Below are 23,103 nucleotides of genomic sequence, written 5' to 3'. Positions count from 1 at the left end.
CTCTCACACCAAAACACCTAAAGCGGTTCCCGTGTCTGGCAGTAGAACAGTATTTCTGTGTTATATCTAAAAACATATCTAAATCCCCGGCTGCATACGGTGCAGTGTTACTGTTAAACAAACTGTTGAAAGGCCGAGACTAGCAGCGCCATAACGATGCGCAGCACGCAGCCATAATGAGGATCCCATACAGAAGCTTTACACTAAGCGTCAGGGGAGCTTGGAGACGCTTAAAGGAAATCTTTTCCTTTAGATTTGTATCTAGGGGGGACGCGCTGAAGACTGCAAATGAGTAGATTTGAGTGTATAGAACTGTACACACACTCAAACACACACACACACACTCTCTCTCTCTTTCTCTCACACACACCCAAAACTCTGTCTCTCTCGCCAACCTTGAACTGGCTGTGGATTAGCATCAAAAGGGGTCATGATGTGGGCTCATAGAATGGGGATACAAATGGAGGTTTTGTGCATGTGTGGGCATATATGCTGGGTCTCCCTATCACTGGGACTTAGAGGTGTGTATGGCATTATTAAGTATCCAGACTCAGAAGAGTATGTATGTTGTGTCAATTAGGATCAAGCTATGCTGTACCGAAGCATATCTACATATAATGTACAACTAATCCATGATTACTAGATAACATATAACTAAACTAGAACCAATGAATAATTGACAATGCAATACGCATATCAGTAATACGTTTAGTCGTAGTTATTGTCTGGTAACAAAATGGACTGCTTGGAGCACTTAGTGAATTTGTGTCTTCAATAAGCGTACGAGTGCTGAGCTATCAGAGAGGTATCTGTGGGTGTTACACACTGAGCAATTTGCTGACTGTAATTAAGGCATCCATGCAGAATGTGTTACCCTTAATTTTGGTCGCGTCATTGCTGATGTTCTCTAGGCCCTTGTGCTTTCTTTTTCCCCTCCTCATATTCATTATTGTTTTTATCATTAAGCAAGTCTAGCACTGGTGGCGTGCTGTTAAAGTAAATCTAGTCATTTTGCCCTCACTATTACTCACTCTGTCTTTCTCTCCCCTCCTTGCTGCGTCTCTCCTCCATCCTTTCACTCTTTCTTTCTTGGTTTTACAAAAATACACACACATACACACACGGACACAGACACAAACCAACCTGGCTGTTTGTTTTCTTTCTGCGAAAGCAGAGGTCCTTTTTGGGCCACACTATCCCTCACACTAACTGACCTGTAGTCTGAGGAGAAAACAAAAGTTTCTTTCCACCTTATAGACACAATAAATATACCCCACCACAACAGAGGCATGGACATGGGTAAAAAGGCATTGCATCGGACAGGGCACGAGGGCGACCTTCAATGCAGTAAACACAGGCTTCTCAGTGGTGTCTGATTTGTTTGATGTGAACCTCATTCTACGAGAATCCATGTACTCACACGTTCATGTGTATTGTGATGTAAAGTTACTCTGGCATTCTGTCTCATGTGGAGATGTTTTTTCCCATGACTTTGCTGAGGGCTGCCTGAACTCAGGTCAGCGCAGAGAAGATGAGTTTACAGTGGAGCAGCTTTCCACTGTATATGCCAGTGCGTTGCCTTTCTAATTTGTTACAAGAATCCTGAAAAGCCCCAGAAAAATAGACAGACAGACACAAAAAAACAGACAAACAATCTCAGGAGGATAGTGACAAAGTCAACATACCATGGGACCCGGATGTGAAACGAAAGCACTTTCCAGAGTTCATTTGCTGGCTGGGTTGTAATTCCTTCACTTTTCACTCAAGGTCGCAAGCTGCTCCTGGCTCCTACAGCTGAACAGGATCTGTCAAGCAATCAGCATCAATCAAGCACCCACAGTCACACCCAAGCATCCTTCATCGGAAAAAAGAAGAAAAGATCCCTCATTCCAAACACCATTTTGACTTGAGGTTACCATTGTTTACTGCTGCAGCTTAATTGTAAAACTCAGACTGAGATACTCAAACTACAGAGAAATACACTTTGCTGAAGGGACAGAGTGAGGGAGAGAGAGAGAGAGAGAGAGAGAGAGAGAGAGAGAGAGAGAGAGGGGGGGGGAGGGATTGAGAGAGAGAAATGTGAAGGGAACATCTTCAATCTAAATTTGCTGGAAAGGGACTGTTTGGATATGTGAGTAGCAAGCTCAAAGTTGGATGAAAGAGCTAGCTTATTTATTCAAGCCCGAAACAATGTTTGCAAAAAAAAAACATTTATCTCCTGTTACAATCTATGTATAATTTAATCCCGTCTAGTTTTATGAAAATGAGAATTTGTGCCAGAAACAGATTGTCACCGACTCAGGTTGTGAGCCCTGAGGGATTAAAAGCATGTGTTGTATGTTAATGTCCTTTGCAGTATCGTTGCGTTGTTATCAGCCGTTTATTTGACAGGGCTTCGGTCATGCATTCCTCCATGTGAATGCTTGTTGCCATCTGCGCACTCACTATAATCATTGTGTTATGACAGCGTGTCCCCTTTAAATAAATGGGCCTTCTTGACGGATCAAAGTTACAAAGTATGATCTGCCGCATATCTTGCTTCAAAAATTAAACAGCATCGCTGGATATTATTTACATTTGTTCTTGTGGCTGTCATCTGAAGATAAAGTCTCCTTTCTCGTGTGCACTTTCATATCACACAAGAGGGGAGAGTTGCAGCGTGTCAGTTACTTTATCAGATGAGGCACAATATTTTGTATTCCATGCATTATAATAATACGCCAGTTTTTCCTGATTAGGGAAAGATTAGGCAAGTCATAACTGACTCCATGGCATTCATTTGCCTCTAAAGTCAGCTTCATATTTTTTTAAATGAGCTAGCACCATATAGTGGACGTACATTTATCAAAAGTGACTTATAGCACAGTTAAGATCTACCTTTTATCAGTATGTGAGCTGCACAGGAGTGACCCCATGAACTCAGTGTTGTTAGCTTCCTGTGAGCACCAGGAAGGCATGGCTTGTGTGGCTCTGTTGGCAAACATGTGTCTAGATCAATGAAATGTTTCCTTGTCTTTTTCTCTCGCTCTTATTAAGTCACCCTGTCCCTTTTGTTATCACTGGCATCAAAGGCGGCCCGAGGCGTGTCTCGCACGCAAAGATGGATTTTCTGTTTTATATACTGCACTGAGCCAACCCAGGTCTGACACTTGGGTTGCAGAAAAAAACATTTTGGGGAGACAGAGGGGGGTGTTGAACTCTGTATGAGGAAGGAGGGGCTTTTGGGGAGGAGGAGTGGGGATGGGTGAGAAGATTTGACATGAACTCACCAGTCCCTAGCCTCTACCCTGGGTAATCGCAACACATGGCCACCCAGCCAGCCTCCACCAGAAAGATATTGCCGCTCTCTCTCATACAGATCAATGGGGAAATGCAGGGGGAACAGACTGCTGACTCTCAGAGTTCTCTCATCCATGAATGACTCCCACTGCTGTTCACTCGATGGGCCTTCCCCTGGCTACCCCGCTGCGTCGGTCAGCTTGCCTACTTCCATTCCTCCCCTGCTGGATCTAATGGTTAGCAACGGGAGGCCCCCCCTCACTTCCTAAACCTGGCATGCGGCTGGAGCCCCCGCGGCTCTCGAAGCCCGAGCTCACATTGAGAGATTAAGACAGGATCTCTCACGTTGTTAACAGCCGAGAAGGACTCTGTTTGGTTGGGCGTCATGCGAACGGACGCGCAAACCAACTCTTCGCTAGTCGGGAGATCGATGAGACTCGAGCTCCCGACCGGGGTCTTCCGGCACATTCTCAGCAGGACTGTCCTTTAACTAAATCTTCAGGAGCTTTAATGTCCTGTCACAATTCCACAGCAGCTCTCAGTCCTTCCGTCCCCTCAACTCATCAAAATGGTTACTCACACAGAAAATAACGTAAAAAGGAAAGGACCAAAGGTAAAATAACACTCACAGAAAAGTCAGCTATATCATGAGGAGCACCAAGGGTTTCCCCCTAGCCTTTTATGTCAGAGGCAACAATAAAAAATGCAGGAGGTGGACTATCATGTCAAATGTCTATGTTTCTTCACCGAAAACATGTTCCATTATGCATGGTGTTGTGTCCAGCCAAGCTGGTGTAGAAACCACAAAAAAAGGGACCCTTGCTAAATATTTTATGGATGTTCACGGTCCTTTGGGATCTCGAAGACGCTGTGCATTGCTGCCTGACTTCAGGTCCAAAGGCCGAGGTCTACAAACACATCCACTGCGGGAGCTGTCCGTCTAGCCTTTGACTTCCAGTGCTCCTAAACCGTAACTGCTCATGAATCATTGAACGAATGGGCTCAGAACAGATGCCGCGGCTGGAACACCAATGCTGGTCTCGGCCCAGGAAGGTGACAGCTGCATCTCTGAGAGGTTCCACTGGGTTTGGATTTTGCAGGGGTTTTTTTCTGTCAGAGATTTGCTCTTTTGAAAGGAATCAGCAGAAGAGGGCTTTGAGCCCTGACTCTTCATGAAAAAGGGTGCTGGATTGAATGTGTGGAGATCAATGCTATGCAGACACTCAGCGACAGGTCCTTATTTTTAACATTTTTTTTTCTTTTTTCTTTTTTTCAAAGCTCGGGCCCTGGAGACTCTGCCAGTTAGTGGCGACAAGCGATTCTGAGGGGACCTTTGAGAGGCGCAATCAGAGCATTCAGGAGGAAGAGAAGTTCTGTCTAATAGACTCGAGAAGAAGAGTGAAGCCCCAGACAAAGCTCATTATACCCACCCTAATGAGCCGCGCTCCGAACGGAGACAGTCAGCGCACACTAAGCACTATTAATAATAGCGGGATAATTAATAATAAAAAGTGAGAGTATAGAGGACTGGGGGTGGGTTGGAGAGTGGGGGTCTGTGGGCTGTGTGCTCTTCCTTAAATGCGTTTGCCTTTTCAGCGCGGTGCACATTACTAATGGATATGGGGAGCGTCGACTTATGCAAAGTCTCAAACTGCGAGGGTCTAAAAATACAGCCCCAAAAGTGTCGTCGAAAGGAAAGGGGAGGGACGCAGGCGGTTCATCATTTATTTAAATTGATGAACAGAAATGATTTCCATGGCAGACTGCACCTTGACAGGTAATTTGAGCACGGTAGAGCAGCAGGGAAACAAGATGGATTCTAACTGCTCAAGCCCCATGCCGATTCCCCTTCAGTGAGCTCTGTGTGCTTTACGTCTCTAATGTAAAGAAAGTGAAAAGGAGAGAAAAAGGAAGAGAGGGAAAGAGAGATGGAGGGATGGATGGAGGGATGGAGGGAGTGAGGGAGGGAGGGAGGGAGGGAAGTTGGGGCAAAAATGGGGATGGTACAACAATAGAAGCTCTTGGTGTTCCTGAAAGCCCAGTGAGTGATTACAGGCTGCACTGGGGCTTCTGGGAGGCAGAAAGTAAAGAGAGAAAGAAAGAGAGAGAATGGGAGAGGAGGAGTGCAATGAGATACTCATTCATTGCAAAACAACCTGGGCTTTTATCCTCCTCTCCCAGCAATCTATGGGAGCCTGCTATCAGCTGGAGGGTTTCACTGATCTCCTTCTGACAACTGTCAGTCACCTTTCGCTGCACCTTCAATACTGTGCCACCCAGAGTCTGTGGTTGTAATCAGAACCTGCTTCATGTGTCAGACCAACAGATAGACCACATGTAACAACCTAAAATGTGGCAAGGGAATTGTGGCTTTGAGGGAGAGGGCAGGGTAGTTATGCTCAAAGCACTGCTCTGTATGTGGGCCACCCATGGTAAATGTCGCGGAACATTGAATGGTGTTGTATTGTGTTTTGTTATTTGCAGCATGCATGGACAGAAGTGTTGGATATGGGTGGCCATTTTGGCTCTCCTGATCCTGACAATGACGGTGGTGGAAGGCGGAAAAGCAGAAAAACAAGGTGAGGCTAACTCGTGCAAAGGGCTTTGTGCCACTGTTCACGAAAGAGGCGTGTATCAACAAATCCATTTGGTGAATTCAGTGGGCATGCCACATAAAAAAAATCACAATTTCATGTTAAAGTAGAATGCACCACAGCCGTAATAATGCCCTTTTCTATCTCATTGCCGTGAAGCTGAACAAAGCCTCTCTGTTTGCTCCCCACAGGGAAGAGGGAGCGCAAGTCGGACTGTGGGGAGTGGCAGTGGAGTGTGTGCGTGGCCAATGAGGGCGACTGCGGCCTTGGCACCCGGGAGGGCACCCGAACTGGCACCGACTGCAAACAGAACATCAAGACGCAGCGCTGCAAGATCCCCTGCAACTGGAAGAAGCAGTTCGGAGGTTAGCTCAGGGGTGGAGGCCCCAAGACACAGACACACTGGCCGCGTTCAGACTGCAGAGAAAAAAATCAGATTTTTTCCCTCCTACATGTGGCACAGATTTGATTGTTTTGCTGGAGTCTGGGAGTCTTTTCCCATTCATCATCTCAGTCTCATTCATAAGTGGACATAAATCATATACAGTACATATGTACATGTGTGTGGCCTAAATGTGACTGTCTATTTGCATTTTTCATTAGTTTATCCTGTCATAAACATAAGTTTAGTTTTATGAAAATGCTGTGTGCCCATGTGCCCTTGTCTATGGAGAAAGGCCAAACTAAAGACAGAGAGGCTAAGGCAGCGTATTGAGACACTCTGGTTAGTCTCCAGCTCTCTCTGAGTTTCTCTTTGTTTGCACCCACAGACTTGCACAGCGATGTAGTGATTACTGAGTTCTCCATCTTCGGAGATGCTCGAAACTGAGTGTTTGCTTATGTGCTTTTATGCATGCGGGTCATTTCAGGACAGTTTACAGTCCACATTGGTGTCAGATTTAGGTCTGCCATTCTTAGGCGAAAGGAAACACATCTGAAAAAGAATGCATAAGAGAAAAAAAAGAAAGAAAGGGCAGCAGTCTGAACATGGCCGCTGACAAGGCGTCATGGAAATGTGTGCTTCTTCTTTCACTAGTAAGGATGGCACACAATAACCATTCAGCAAAGGGTTTGCACTGACCACCAGGGAGTGTGTTTTAAAAGCAGGTCTCGCTCCCACGTACGTTATAGGATTTCCAGCTGGTTTTTCGCTGTGAGTCGGGGTGCGTGCCAGTCCCCGGAGAGTGCCAGCGTGTATCAGGAAAAGGCAGCCATGCTCTGCATTCCCCCGTGTGCAAATGTGAATCTGCGTGCGTGGGTACTGAGCATGTGTGGCATTGTGTCTATAGGGCATGTGTCTGCATAAGTGTGTGAGTGTGTGTGTTAGTGAATGTGTATGTGTATGTGTGTGTGTATGTGTGTGTGAATGTGTGCGTGTGTGTGTGTGTGTGTGTGTCAGAATGCATGCTCATGCATGACTGATCTCAAATGGAGCGCAGAGTGCCCTGCTGCTCTTCTCTTCAAGAGGGAAGGCAGGCTGGCTGGCTGGCAAGCTCACGGCCGGTATACAGGTGCTGGCCTGCTAGCACAGCGCTCGCCCAGGAACTCCCCGTGGAGTTGGAGGGAACAATAGCACCATCGCCTCCTTATCCTCACTAGCAACCTCCTTCCTTCCAACACACGCTCCGGCCCTGACGTCCCACCTCTGGGGGGGGGGGGGGGCACGAGTGGCGCGGCTCCTGCACCGGCCGCGGAACGAAGAATGCGCACCGCCTGCCAAGGCGAAGCCACAGCGCGTCCACAGGGAAGGCAGGCGAGTGACTCAGAAGAGAAAGCAGCGAGAAGAAAAGGATGGTGGGAAGAGAAGAATGGAGGGGAAGAAAAAGAATGAAGGAGGCAGAGATGCTGTGTATTTATGAGTAACCCAGCAGCCACACACTCCCAGGTCCTGCAGGTAGAGGCCAGTGAGGTTGAAGAAGAAAATTGGGGAGGCGATGCCTCCAGTGCTAATGGCAGCCCCGGGGAGTGGGGAGAGCACACAGACACGCGTGCATACAAGAGCAGTCACCAATCCTAATGAGCGTGGTGGAGTTGGTGCCGGGTGCAGGGGTCAGGGGTCAGGGGTCAGCTAGTTTCACCAGCACCACCTAATGGTGGGGAGGGAGCATGAGCAGGAGTTTGACCAGTGCGTTGCCTTCCCACTCTTCCCTCACGATTCACAATTATGGCCCTCAGGAGAAGTGACAATAAAGCGAAAGAAGAAATAATGTAATTCAAGATCCCGAGAGAGAAAGAGAAAGAGAGAGAGGGAGAGAGAGAAGAAAGAAAGAAACTGATCTGGTGGTTTACACTGCGTTCCCCTTTCTTTTGCCCCCTGCAGGCGAGTGCAAGTATGACTTCGAGAACTGGGGTGAGTGCGACATGACCACCGGCATGAAGAACAGGACAGGCGTGCTCAAACGCGCTCTCATGGATGCTACCTGCCCCAACACCGTCACTGCCACCAAGCCCTGCGGCAAGATCGCCAAGACCAAGCTCCAAGGTGGGGGAGAATATATATACACACACACACACACACACACACACACACGCATACACAAACACACACACACAAACACAAACCTACACACACACACACACACACACACACACACACACACAAACACAAACATACACACACACACAAACACAAACATACACACACACACAAACACACACACACACACACACACAAACACCAAACATACTGTTTTTTAAGGGAGTGTGGGTAGTTAAGTTAGGCACTACACTTCTTATAATATGAACATTCTGCTGTTCCCTTTTCATCTCTGATAGCTTCGGAAAAACCTGCTACTCTTAAAATGACTTAGGCCGATTACATCAGAGCCGGCGCCCAAATCCTCTGCAAATTAATTGTGCGATAGCTGCTGACTTGTTAAATATTTAGAGTTAATCCTTCACTAGGAACGAGCTGGCACCTCTCCCCTGATCCCAAAATGTTTGGTAGTTTTTTTTCTAGACGGCACTACAAAGTGGAAGTTTATCTGGGGTAAGCAAACAGTATTTGCTTATATCTAGAAATCCACATGGGGAATATGGCAGGTATTTCTTATATATAATTTTATCTTTTCCAAACAGATAGCCAGACAGCTTTGCAAAGAGGAAGGAAGGAGAAGTTTATAATTGTTGAGAGTAAATAGTTTGTTTATTTATTTATATTTGCTCTCAGAGTGGTCCAATTAAATATCCAAAATGGAAGAACTGATTATGTTACATCGCATAGAGCAACAATGATTTTCCATTTAGTTTTCACGGCCTCAATATAGCTGCATATAGGACTCATGTCAGCCATAATAAGGCTGCAAATCATTTATTAGGGGCAATGCATTAGGTACACCACAAAAGAGAAAATACACATTTTCAAATGCACTGTTGATAAGAAACTGCTCCCAAGTATGATAGCTATTGGTGAGCCCGGGATACAGTCATTTCAGTGGAAAAACACGGTTGTGCCATCAGGGAATGTATTGGGATTCATTTTGTATCTAATCTTCTGTAAAACATGAAAAACTGCGATTCCACCATTCAGTTTGATGCAACATTAATAACATCATGCCATAATGAGTAGTGATTTTTCAAAAGGAATTAAGTTCAGTATTTCAATATTTAAGAAAGCAATGTATTGCTAATTTATGGTGACCCCTGTTACAAAATTGGAACTGAGTAATTAAAACAGACCCCCCCCCCCCAACACACACACACACACACACACACACACACACACACACTTCTTTTCCCTTTTAACACAGATCAATCACTTTTGGAGAGCTTCAGATCCTATTTTTAATGTGACTCACAAACCAGTTCACAATTTGTCTTCATAAGACAAAAACAAAGCCAAGACAAAATCATTATAGCAATCCGATTAAAGTAATGGAATGAAACCAGTCCTAGAGCTGAGAAGAATTTGCCTGCTGTCAGCTTAGAGGTTTGGATTGAATGTTGAGGTGCTGTGTGTGTGTGTGTGTGTGTGTGTGTGTGTGTGTGTGTGTGTGTGTGTGTGTGTGTGTGTGTGTGGTCTGGCTGCGATCAGTGAGAATCAAGCAAAGTTTAGCTGAAGGGGCTCAGCGGAGGTCAGACATTACTGTAACCAGCCAGATGAAAGATGTAAGTGGCTGAGGCAAAAGCAGTGTGTGTGTGTGTGTCTGTGTGAAGGGATGTGTGTGTGTGCGGCAGAGAGAGCGTGTGTGTTTAGGTCTTGTATAAGGTGAGTGTGTGTGCATTTGTAAGGATGTGTGTGTGTGTGTGTGTGTGTGTGTGTGTGTGTGTGTGAGTGTGTGTGTGTGTGTGTGTGTGTGTGTGTGTGTGTGTGTGTGTGTGTATGTGTGTGTCTGTCTATGTGTAAAAATGAAAGTGTGTGCGGCCCCACTCACACACCAGTCTTGAAACTGACCGGCTGAAGCTGCTTTAGCTATCCATCAAACCTCATAGGATTATGTGTGATGCTGGTGGGGGCCACTGATATGGTGGGCATGTTGAATTGTGATGGTTGCTTGATTGAGGAGGGTAAGTCATTGTGGGCTATCGCAGAGACTGACAGCTCATCCCCAGTGACACCCTCAACACATCCTCATCAATCCCCCCCCACCCCCCATCCCAAGCCCCCACAAAGCCTATTTAGCATGTCAAATGCAAATCACGTCGGCCCTGGCTTTTTACAGGATGTAACTACTCTTAGGAGCAGAGAGGTTATTTGCAGATTGCGTGCCTATTTTAGCAACCCAAATGGATTCCTTCTCTCAATCAACTGACATGCGCTTGTGTGAGCGTGTGGGGGAGAATGTTGAATGGAATAGGCAAGAGGCCTTGGCTTGGAGCCTTTAGTTTTCTTTTGACTGTACTACATGCAGAGGAGTATAAATAATATGTGAGGATGTGAATTAGTGAGCGCGCGTGTGTGTGTGTGTGTGTGTGTGTGTGTGTGTGTGTGTGTGTGTGTGTGTGTGTGTGTGTGTGTGTGTGTGTGTGTGTGTGTGTGCGCGTGTGTGTGCGTGTGTGAATCAATTATTGAGAATTGGGGGATTGAGTCACAGTTGTCATGTACCTCTCCAATAAGAGACTATGGGGGTGAATGAATGACCCACTGAGTGACTGTAGCAGTAGAGTGACTGATCCATTGAGTATCAGCAGTAACAAGAGTTACTGAGTGGCTCTACCAGACGTGTCATGCTGCAGAGAGGCTTTAGGAGAGAGTAAGGAGGAATGATGAAGTGTGTGTTAAAGTGACAAACTGAGCTGTTAGGATGGATGGCAAAGTTAATTACTCTCAGTGATCAAGGAGCATGACACCAGATAACTGGAATTTGTGCTTAATTGTGATGGTGACTGAGTGAGAGTGAATGAGTGAGAGCCCGACATGATGTGATTATTTAATAATAATAATAATACATTTTATTTCACAGCGCCTTTCATGTCACTCAAGGACGCTTTACAATTTAAAACAGGAGCAAACAAATAACAAAACAATTAAAATTAAAAGTGCAAGTAAAAACAGCATGGCAACTACAGTGAGAATGCAATCCTGAAAAGGTGGGTTTTGAGAGAGGATTTGAACTGAGGGAAGGAGTCAATGTTTCGGATGTCAGGTGGGAGTGAGTTCCAGAGTTTGGGAGCAGAGCGGCTGAAAGCTCTGCTCCCCATGGTGGTCAGCCGGGCAGAGGGGACAGTTAGGTGGATGGAAGAGGAGGATCTGAGGGAGCGGGTGGAGGTGGCAGTGTGAAGGAGGTCAGACAGGTAAGGAGGGGCTAGGTTGTGGATGGCTTTAAAAGTATGAAGAAGAATTTTAAAGTTAATACGGAAGTGAATTGGAAGCCAGTGGAGTTGCTGTAGGATGGGGGTGATGTGGTGGAAAGAGGGGGTGAGGGAGATGAATACGGGCAGCTGAGTTCTGGACCAGTTGGAGCTTATGGAGGGATTTCTGGGGGAGACCAAAGAGGAGAGAATTACAGTAGTCGATACGGGAGGTGACAAGGCTATGTACAAGAATAGAGGTGGTGTGGGGGGTGAGGGAGGGACGGAGGCGATTTATGTTACGGAGATGGAAGTAGGCGGTGCGGGTGGTGATGTTGATATGAGATTTGAAGGAGAGTGAGCCGTCGACGATGACACCCAGACTCTTTACCTGGGGGGAGGGGGAAACTATGGAGCTGTCAATTGAGAGGGAAAAACTGTCAACTTTGAGTAGAGTGGATTTAGTACCGACTAAAAGGATTTCGGTTTTATCACTGTTAAGTTTGAGGAAGTTTGAGGTGAACCAGGTATGAAGTGCAGAAAGGCAATCTGTCAAGGATGAGGGAGGAAGAATGGAATTGGGCTTGGTGGAGAGGTAGAGCTGGGTGTCATCCGCATAGCAATGAAAAAGAATATTGAATTTACGGAAAATAAGGCCAAGGGGAAGGAGGTAAGTAATGAAAAGGAGGGGACCCAGGACAGAGCCCTGGGGGACACCAGAGGAGACAGGGGACGGTTGGGAACGGAAGGATTTGAGTTGGATGAACTGAGTGCGGTCCGAGAGATAGGAGTGGAACCAGTCAAGGGGGATGCCAGTGATGCCGATGGAGGATAATCTGTTGAGGAGGATGGTGTGGGAGATTGTGTCGAAGGCCGCACTCAGGTCAAGGAGGATGAGGATGGATAGTAAACCGGAATCAGCTGCAATAAGGAGGTCGTTGGTGATTTTCAGAAGGGCCGTTTCAGTGCTATGGCGGGGACGGAAACCAGATTGGAACTGTTCATATAAACTGTTTTGAGATAGATGGGAATGGAGTTGAGAAGCAACGATTTTCTCAAGTATTTTGGAGATGAAAGATAGGTTGGAGATGGGGCGGAGGTTATTAAAGTTGTTGGGATCTGAACCAGGTTTTTTGAGGATTGGGGAGACAGCAGCCGTTTTGAGGGGTGCGGGAAATGAACCAGTAGTGAGAGAGGAGTGGATGATAGCAGCAATTAGAGGGAGCAGTGAGGGGAGGCAGGATATGACCAGGGCAGTAGGTAGGGGATCTAACTGGCATGTGGATGGTTTTGATTTACAGATGAGATCAGAGATAGCAGAGGGATCAGGGAGATAGAAGGAGGAAAATGGCAGACTGTAGGGGAGAGGTTCAGAGGAGGGGGCAAGTGAGGGAGTGGGGCTCAAGTGCTGGTGAATTTTTTTAACTTTCTGATTAAAAAACTGAAGAAGGGAGTCACATGTGTCCGAAGAGTACAGGTGGGGGGGTAGGAGATCTGGGGGTTGAAGGATTTTGTTGAGGAGTGAAAAGAGTTTCTCATTTCTCATGGAGTGTGGAGTGGAGAGAGTGAGTGAATGAGTGAATAAGTGAGCGGGCTAGTCAGATATACATTCTGACAGACTGGGGGGGTGAATGGGCTCTTTGAACAAGCAAGTTAGTTAGCGAGTGAATAGCTGGGTGATTGACTGAGTGAGTGAGTGATAAACTGAGTGAGTCAGTCAGTCAGCCAGGAGTTAGTGAATGACTGAATTAATTTGAGAGGGAATGAATGAATGAGCGCACAGGGGAGTGTGCAAATGAGCGAGAGGCTTGCAGTCGGACCGCGTTAGCGTCAGGCCGTCTGAGGAAGGCATACAATTTCTCCCTGGCTGGGAGCCGGGAGATAAGCAGTGGCAGAGGTGGAGACACGGGCCTTTAGTGCCTCAGACAGGCACAGAGGGTTTGTAGTGGTGGAGGTGTGTGTGTGTGTGTGTGTGTGTGTGTGTGTGTGTGTGTGTGTGTGTGTGTGTGTGTGTGTGTATATGTGTGTGTGTGTGTGTGTGTGTGTGTGTGTAGGGTAGGGGGCATAGTGACAGTGCTCTGATCCGGTGGGTAGGTAAACAGTGGCGTTGGAGATAGGTCCTATCTCACCTCAGCCTGGGGGTCACCGCTCGCCAGGGCGCATCTGCAATTCTAAACACCCGCCGTTGGTGGGAGAGATAATGTTAGGTTTCCCCTGACTACGGCAGCGCAGCAAAGACCCACACACTAATATGCAGGTGGAGACAAAGAGGATCGGGAGCACTGAACGCACATGTCCGCCTCGAGGGATGCGAGAATTTTTTGTTTCTTTTCTTTTCTGTGAAAGACTGACAGAGCACAAAGAGTGATGCAACACAAGCCAAATGAACGAAAGAAACAAAGAAACAAAGAAAATCACAGAAAGACAGACGGCCGAGGCAGCAATTCCCTTTCCAATTCCTTTCGTCTTGTTTTCCTCTCTCATTCCATGTCTTATTTCGCTCCTCCCTTCATGTTGATTCCCTTCTGTTTCTAAATGCGTGCTTTCAGGGACTGATGGGTGACATTGATGATTTGAGAAAGAAATGTGAAATGTGTGTTATGTGAGTGTGCGTATGTGTGTGTGTGTGTGTGTGTGTGTGTGTGTGTATGTGTGTGTGTGTGTGTGTGTGTGTGAGTGAAAGAGAGAGAGAGAGAGAGAGACAGTGTGTTTTTTCATGTGTCTATGTGTCAGTGCACGTGTGCATATTTATTAGTGCACGTGTGTGTGTGTGTGATGGTTTGAGGTGACAGTGGTGTCGCTTCTGGAGGGCCCTAGTTAATACACTTCAATTATGGTGCTGAGCTCTCTCTCTCTCTCTCTCTCTCTCTCCTGGTGAGACATCCAGACCGGATCACCACATCTGACAGACACCACAGCATCCTAGTAATAAGCATGCATTGAAAAAAGAGACCATGCAGCGAGGAAGAGGAATATTGTGCCCTGACAGCAGAAACCATACTCAAACATTCACACACACACACACAGTCAGACGCGCACAAACGCACGCACACACACACAGATATAGACACACAACTCCAGGGATGGGAATATGCTGAGTATGGATGCTAGCAGAAGTAGGGAGGGAAAAATGAGACAAAAACAAGCAAATCACATGGAGAAAAGTGCCAATATCTCTCGCGTTTGTGAGTTACTGCTGTCACTCATGTGGCTTGGGTGCGAGATAGGCTTTCCAAAGGCTCAGAAGGATGGTTTCCCCTCATGTTTCCCGCATCTGACTATTTGATTTGAGCCTCTGGCACAGGGACGCAATAAAATAAAAAGACAGGCGAAACGGAAGAGTCAGCTGTTTTGGCCCACAGAGGCGGGTGTTGTTTAGATACACTGCACAACTCAGTGAGGCAATGCTAAAATAGTAGGCGCGCTGAATATGTTTACATTACTTTATCAGAGGCCCACTGAGGCTTCCTCGGTAATGTTCATACACAGTGTATCTATCAGTTTCTATGCCTTCTGCTGATGCATCGCGGGAAATATTTAAGTCCACAAGCTCTCCTAAAGCCTGTGTGTATAAAATATGACTGATGGCTAATCTTGTTGCAATAAGGCAATGATTATGGCTGCTCATTACCCAGCAAACAGCAAATGAAATGAAGCTTCTCTAATATGTATATTTTCTGTGGTGGTGTTGAGATGGCTTCTAGCCGTAACTGAGAAGACACTGCAGGGGCAGGAATACATTTCCTCAAAATTCAGCTATTTCAAGGAGTTATGCAGTTACCCAAAAGTGACAACAGGGCAGCCATTAAAAAGTTTCCAGCGAGATTAATCATCTCCAAAAACTCACAAGGCCACAATGTTTGTCGTTTGTCTAATTTAAATTGAACGGAGCCGTTGTCATAACAAGCAGAAACCTGTTTCAGATTAAGCAGAGATTCATTTCATAACAGGTGTTGATTAGATAATTGACATCCGATTCCGCAGAGTCCCATGACACAGTAAGCAACAGGTGCACGGAGTCTTTGATTTTTTTCTCTTTCGTTTTATCTCACCCTTTTGCTCATAGAACACACACACACACAAACACAACCCAGACTCACATGTACACGGCTCAGTGAACCATGAGGGATGGTGCAGGTTTTGCTGTTTAGTTCCTGTCATGGTGACTAATCATAGGTCCATTTTTGAGGGCTGATGAGAAAGTACATAAATATCAGGTAAGGAGAGATAAGGAGAGAGAGACTTTAGCGTGTGAGATGTCCTCAGAGGGATCATTGTTTCCATAGAGAATAGCATTTTCTTTACTTCTGATACATAGACATCTTATAGTTATCATAACAAGAAAGCCGTGTTACTATTGATAGTCTAGTTATAATTATTAGATTAGATAATAATCTAATAATTCTTTAACATTATGTGACTCTTCACTGTCACCTTTTATTGTCTCCTCATGTAAATCTGTGATAACAGTTATAAAACCCCTTTGGTGCTACGCTAGTCTTGTTTACCATCAGCTCTCTGAGTAATCCTGCCCCTGTGTTTCTCCAGACTCCAGGAAGCCCAAAAGGGACGGAAGGAAGAAGGAGCGCACCCCGATGGACTAGCGGCGCGGCGCAGTGGTGACGGAACACCGAATTTGCTTCGTCTTGCTCCCTCCTGCTCTTCCTCCTCCCATAGGTCATCCGGTGCAGAGTTTAAGGCCCTGTAGCACTCGAGCAGTAAACACAGAGAGAGAGAGAGAGAGAGGACGTGTAGAAAAACTACAGAGCATGTTTTATGTTGTTCTATCCTATATACACTCTGATAGATGAGTTGTAACTTTTATAGCTAATTTCATACTCCTATAATGTTGGTAGTGTGAGAGACTGGTTAATATTAAAAGAAAATCTAATCGAATTAACCTTTTGTTCTGGATCAGGTTCTTGTAAAGTACAACAGGGTTGGATTGTTCTTTTTGAAGTGTTTGGAAAACATTTTGAAAAGAATTGTGTCATATTACTGAATGTTTGGTGCCCTAAATGTAGACTTTCTTGTCATCACACCAAGGCAATAGATTTTCTTAGAGTGCAACTGTGAGAGTGTAGACCAATACATAAGCTGGAATTCCATCCAATTTTAAGTGCATTTATGAAAATTCGGCTCAAAGAAATGTGAGTTTATGCACATTTCCATCTGTTATGTTAAGTGAATAAAAAATGGACACTCTCACATTCAAGGGAGGATCTGTGAATAGCTGTGTGTCTAAAACTTGAGGTTGTTAGGGCAACTTTAACAGAAACACGTAATAAAATCTAAAAAAAATTGAATAAACCTGTTTCCATCAACCGTAGTCGCATTATACCCTATACGAATCGGGAGTTAATCCATCTCCCTCTAGCGAATTAATTTCTTATTCGACTTAGAAGACTTTATGCACATTTCAAGCGTGTCCACTCAGGATTCCCTATTCAAATGGTCAAAATTTGCATGAAAAAGTTGGATGGAAACTCAGCTATCGTTTTCACTGGTGACACTGTAGTGTGTGTAGAGCCTGGTCTGATTACCATGTTAGTTTTGCTGTGTGGAGTTCTCCATACCACTGGTCCTTACTGTCTGCTTTATGTTTAAGTGAATAAAAGAAGAATCCATAAATACTTTTTTTTCTTGTTGTGTCCCACACCGTCTTTGCATGAATGAATGAATTATCAAAGTCGGTTACTCAACCTCCTTCACAATATAGAATAATGTGTTTTTGTCTTAAAATGGATGACAAAAAAAAAAGAGACAAGTATTTTTATTTCTTTTTTATTTGATAGAATTCCTGTCCAAAATAAAATGGCACAACATATCCACTGAATGCAGTTCATATATCAGCTTCGTTTGAGGCCTTTGATACAACATCCAGATTCTTCTTCATCCAATAATCTCCTTGAAAGAAGTTTTTAACTGTACAGAGAGAAGTAGCATACTTAGGATAGAAGGGACAGGGGGAATAAAGAAAAGGAAACATCCAGATATCTATTAAACACGGGTATGTACACTTTGACTGTACCTCATCCAAATTACAGAGAATGCATACTCTATATACAAGGCAAACAATACGCTGTTGATAGACAACTCTTCTACTGCATGGGACATGACAAGCCACAGTGGGGAAGTGTACAGTGGTAATCTACATACTTAGGCAAATGAAAAAATAGCCATCTGTTTTTGGATATCTGATACAAGGAGGTGAGCTGTACCATCTTTTTTATTTTTATTTATTTATACATATTTTAAACATATCTCATTTGAGTGCTACACATTCAAGTGCATTCCCTCAAGATGCGGTCTTCTGGCTGTGACATAGAAAAAAAAAATCTTTTAAAATTATATATATACATATATAATGTATAAGTTAAATGCGAAAGTTGTAGTTGAAGATGTCCTCGGTTGAGTGTTTGTGAAGTCACAAGTTTCTACAAGTTGACTGTCTGTCTCTCTCTGTCGTCTGTTAGTCAGAGACTGAGGATTTTTCCTCGGACACATGGCTCAATGACGCCTTATTATCACTGACTTTCATCGTCCAGTCGCATCCATCCATTTTTTCTTCCTCAACAGCAATAGGGAAGAAAAGTTGACATAACAAGCTGTAAAAAAGTAAGCCTTGAGTTGCCTTAGTTACACAACTTCCATGGTTCATGAATCTGTACCAGAGCTCTTATAGTATTTTGAACAATTTGCTGTCTCTTCAACCAAAGTTTCCCTCCTCCTCCTCTCTCTCTCTCTCTCTCTCTCTCTCTCTCTCTCCTCGTTTAGTCACTCCAATCCCATGAAACGGATAATTCACGATTCCCTCCCGTGGTTCACAACCTCCTGGCTCGTGATTTAATGTCCAATTATCTCCTTGTTGCCACTGACAAATTCTTCAGCTCAAGAATCGATGCTTTCTGAGTCACCAGTTCTGTCCTTGAATAAACTCTTATGATACACTTTCTTTCCTTCTACAGCAACACAGCAGATGAAGTTATAAAATTTCATACAAAAGAACTTTCATTTTCATGATTACATATTTGAATACAGAGTCCATTGTTTCTTCAATGATTGGTGGCCTCGAAGAGTCAATGAGTGAGTCTTTGGCAGCCATTTTCTTTTGGGTGTGGAATGGCATTGTGAAAGAGATACACATTTGTTTTCATAAGGTCATGGAGTCTTGTAATACTACATCTGTACTTGTCTCTGCAAGAAGTGCTGCTTGGCTTTCTCTCCGGTTCACATTGTTTTGATGCCTTCACAGGTTTGTGTTGTTTAGAAGCTCCATTTTACAGAACACACATTTATTGTACACAATTTCAGTCCCTTTCAAACTGGGACACAGACTTTCTCTCTCTCTTTCACACACACACACACCCTAACACAACCAAATTTAAAACACAAACACAAGCAATATTTTGATACACATATTAAATACATATAATGAACTTCATATAAAGGAATTAATGATAATTTACTGACTATTGTGCTTTAAGGCCTGAAAGCCCCCAGGAGTTTTTACTTGTATTGACCTTAGTACTGTTATAGACTCTTCCTGGGAAATGCAGTTTTGAAAGATACAATATACTGTTCAATCGATATCTTCAGATCTCACATAACACACCCTGCTCATTGATTGGTGTTCCTGAAAAGAATCTTGTGCTTTCTCCTTAACAACTCAATTTCAACACACATCACCAATCTCTAACACACAAGTGGTTTTGCATCCATTCCCATCGCCCTTGTAGAATGCAATTCACCACACCGCACACGCTAGCCTAACTTATGTAGCAGCAGCAGCTTGCAATGCCTTAAAATATACAACATAAACAATCGGTTTGTGTGAATTATTCAGCATGTTGTCTCACGGGTGGTTTCAGATAATTAGGCACTTCATCATGTGGGTTACAAACCCAACATGGGTACTTGCAGGGGTGAGGGGTGTGAAGTGGGTGGGTTATGGGGGCCTGGAGCTGGACAGAGGCCCTTAAACATGCCAGTGAGCACAGCAGTGTTAGGTAAAAACTTAACACTGTCTGGGAGGAGGGGAACATTTGTTTGGGGTCCAGAGTCGTCGGCTGCGTCACCCGCTTAACAAGCTTAGTGTGACATCCGTAGGGTAAAGTGTGTGCAATGTTATCCAATCACACCTGTTATGTTTGTGATAATAACAGCTACACCAAGACCTCGGTTTGCCCCTGTGAGGCGCCAAGACTGCAGTCATATGTAATGATGACCATGATATCTACTTACCAACTACCAAGGAAAAAAGGTTACCAGACCAAATCTAAATGAAGAGTTCTCACTAACATCGAGTCAAAATGATACATAGAAATCTAGTTACAAAAGTAGCCCTTTGTTTCAAGTTGTGTGACATCTCACTGTGTTTCAGTAAAATCACACTTCGACAGCAACTATGTGCTGATGACGCCACAAAGACAGTGTTTATGTAATGCATACGACAGGGAAATGGCAGTTTTATGAACCATTTCTCTCACTCTCTCTCACTGTGTGAAAAACAACATGGAATCAGGGAGTTTATGAACTAAGTCTCTCTCTCTCTCTCTCTCTGTCTGTGTGTTTGAAAAAAAAAAAACATGGAATCGGAGTGCTGGTGTTTACGCCTGTGTTATGCTTTACAGGGATTCACTCACACTCTCGTCCTCTTATGGGAGAAAAACCATGCATGCTCAGCTCTGTTTATCTGCGAGCGCTCAGGCCTTCATGGGTCAACACGTCTATGCCTCAAAAACCTTTGGCTGACCTGTCAGGAATTTCTCCGGGGGCTCTAAACATGTTAGCCACACGCAGGGAGTCCCACAGCAGCGACTGGGCCTGCGGTGTGTCTCCCGACAGAGCTCTCCGTCGGTGACACTTCAAAGAGTGGCTGGCTCCTTAAGTCTGTACGGGCAGAAGTCTGTGACTGTCTGCGACAACTCTCACTTTGTCCGTCACCAGCGAAGCTGTGAAAGTGCTGTGAGCTCTCCGCACGCCTCCGTGGGATCTCTCAGACCAGGTTCCTTCACTTTGTCATGTTTTGACGTTGTGTTTGGAAGAGCCGAGAGCTGCTCTGTCCCATCCAGCCATATTTTATGCCGTTTATGGGCATGCCAGCGGAGGAGCGCGGTGAATGCCTCGGCGCTTTTGAAAGCAGGCGAAAGAGCACTCAACACACGCTAACAGTCGCTCTCCCCATCTCAGATGGAAACCTTTCGCTCATCCCATCTGGACCAGGGTGATTAAAGCATGACAGAGATCCTCCAACACCCATCAGACAGACATTGATGGGGGTGGCGGGAGCGGGGGGGTGGGTTGGAGGGGTTGAGAGGACACACACACAAAAGCTCACACTCTCTTCCACTTGTGGTGGCGAGCACTTACATCCCTGCGGCTATCACTCAAACGACAGCTTAGCTGGAGATTAATCAAGCGTTCCCGGACGGGAGGTGGGCTGAGAGAGGCTCTCAGCTACCACCGGGACGCGTGACAGATGACACCTAGACACGAGTCCACTTATCGGCCTGACAGATAGCTGGGATGGCAAACTTGGATGAGTGCCTCTCTCTCGCACGCAGACACACCGCAACGGTGTTGGGGTCGTCAGATGTGTGGAGTTTCGCGTAAACCCCACCTGTCCCGAGAGCGTTGGGGATGTAGGTCCTACGAAGAGCTTGTATCTGAGTGAGCGGTACATGGTGTTTTAGAGATGTGATGGATTAATGTTGGAGGAGCTGACATCTGTCTTGAATGGCGAGATCGAAAAGAGAGAAAAAGTGAAATGGGGGCACAGTAGTGGAGAAGAGTGCCAGAAACACAGTATAGAGGAGGGTAAAGAGGAGTGAGTCCAAAGTGAGTTGGAGAGGGAGAGCGAGAGAAGCACACATAATAATGGTATGCGTAATGGTACTTCAGCTTCAGCGAGACAATGTATTGGAGAGTCACACATAATAGGATGAAGAATGAGTAGGCCACTAAGTGGGACACTGGCCTGCTGTGTAAGTCAAGCGTGTAATGTGCAATCTCCGATGTAGGTGTTCCACATAATCTCCTAATCTGATAAACCTTGTGCCAAGATTCCATTATTCTGCTGTCCTAGATCCCACTCTTACGGAGACCGTTGCAGGGGGTACACTCGATTCTTGACTTCATTTTTCTTTTTAAACCATCCTGCCAAATACTGAGACTGGCACATAAATGTTTTTGATGTCAAATGGAAAATTCCACTGTTGGCATCCATGCATGATTTGCAACAGGTCGCTATTTTTTTCTCTTTCAAAACAACCAGTTTGTTAGGAATATGAATCCACCGCTGCTGTCATTTTTAATGTCTAACCTACGCAGATATGGCCATGGGGATGTGAACGCTATGTAACCATGACTACTATAATGTATAGATGTGTCATATCAAATATATGATACAACAAGAAATAGCCCTTTAATTCACAAGGCTTAAGCCTGTGATAAAAAATGTCACCTCATTCCGGGGTACCACACTATATAACCCCAGTCTATAACCACACTCAAGCTTACTTACACCAGATACCCATTCTACAATAGCCATCTTCAGATTCACTTATCTGTGTCCCATAAGACTATCATCGGCTCAGCACTCCTATACACACTCACACAAAAAGCACAAGATTCCTTTGGGGAAACACGCAGCCATAACCCGCAGGTTATGTCCTCCCCACCTGTCACCATGTAAATTGTTGAATAGAAGAGAAGTAAATGGCCCCAGGGCCTCCGTGTTGCTTAACATCACATTTAGGCGCATCCTCTTTTCATTTGCAGATGTCTGATAACGCATGGTGCAAGCTTTATTTGCATGCTATTAATACTGTATGTCTTATTAATAATGTATGTATTCAGTGCCTTGGAGCTTGAGTTAAAAGCAAAGAAAAAATGCACCTTTCAAGAGGATGCAGAAAAACCTACAACACAGGATCTATAACTCAACTTCTGCATGGGAGCTTCTGTGTTGTAGTATTATAATGGTCAATTTATAATAATATAATAATAATAATAATTTGTCATTCCCGGGGGCTTAGGCACTTGTAGCTGTGTTGTACTCTTGCACATGGAGATGTGGAAGCGGCCCCTCCGCTGCACTCGTCCAAGCTGCTCCGCTGCATCCCGCCACAGCTCACTGTCCCCTCTGGCGCAGGAGAACAGCTTGAAACAAGCGATACATCCCCCAGTAATCACCGCCTCAGGTCATTCCCATTGAATTTGTGTTGTAGATAATCTTCAGTGAAGTTCAATAGAGTTCTCATCTCTCTCTCTCTCTCTCTTTCTCTTTCTCTCTCTACCCCTGTCTCTCTTGTGTCTCTCACACACACATGTGCACACACATGCACACACACATGCACACAGACAGACACACACATATATACACATATGTACAGTACAGCCTCACACAGGCATACACCCCCACATACACAGACATAGACGTGTTAAATTGACTGTACATGAACTTATATATATACATAATTATATATATATATATATA

At 44.9% G+C, this 23,103-nt stretch overlaps 1 protein-coding gene and 1 long non-coding RNA gene across 2 annotated transcripts in view; one reads left to right on the top strand and one right to left on the bottom strand.

The window, feature by feature from the left end:
* The window catches only part of ptn (pleiotrophin), a 33,751-nt gene extending 16,517 nt beyond the window's left edge, over nucleotides 1-17,234 (top strand). The window contains exons 2-5 of the mRNA XM_012823518.3: nucleotides 5,764-5,858; nucleotides 6,065-6,238; nucleotides 8,194-8,355; nucleotides 16,152-17,234. Coding sequence (XP_012678972.1) covers nucleotides 5,765-5,858; nucleotides 6,065-6,238; nucleotides 8,194-8,355; nucleotides 16,152-16,207 — 486 coding nt within the window. The 5' untranslated portion in view covers nucleotide 5,764 and the 3' untranslated portion in view covers nucleotides 16,208-17,234. The remainder of the gene's footprint in view (nucleotides 1-5,763; nucleotides 5,859-6,064; nucleotides 6,239-8,193; nucleotides 8,356-16,151) is intronic.
* LOC116224058 lies at nucleotides 4,842-22,895 on the bottom strand. Its single transcript, XR_004165400.1, has 3 exons — nucleotides 20,093-22,895; nucleotides 12,072-12,074; nucleotides 4,842-4,852 (listed from the first exon to the last, which is right to left on the bottom strand). It is a non-coding gene; the product is annotated as an uncharacterized LOC116224058 (long non-coding RNA).
* Nucleotides 22,896-23,103: the final 208 nt, after the last annotated feature.

This window comes from Clupea harengus, chromosome 16, assembly GCF_900700415.2.
Source record: "Clupea harengus chromosome 16, Ch_v2.0.2, whole genome shotgun sequence".
Classification (NCBI taxonomy): Eukaryota; Metazoa; Chordata; class Actinopteri; order Clupeiformes; family Clupeidae; genus Clupea; species Clupea harengus.
Note: the sequence above shows the minus strand (reverse complement) of the source record. Positions and strands in the feature narration are given on the sequence as shown.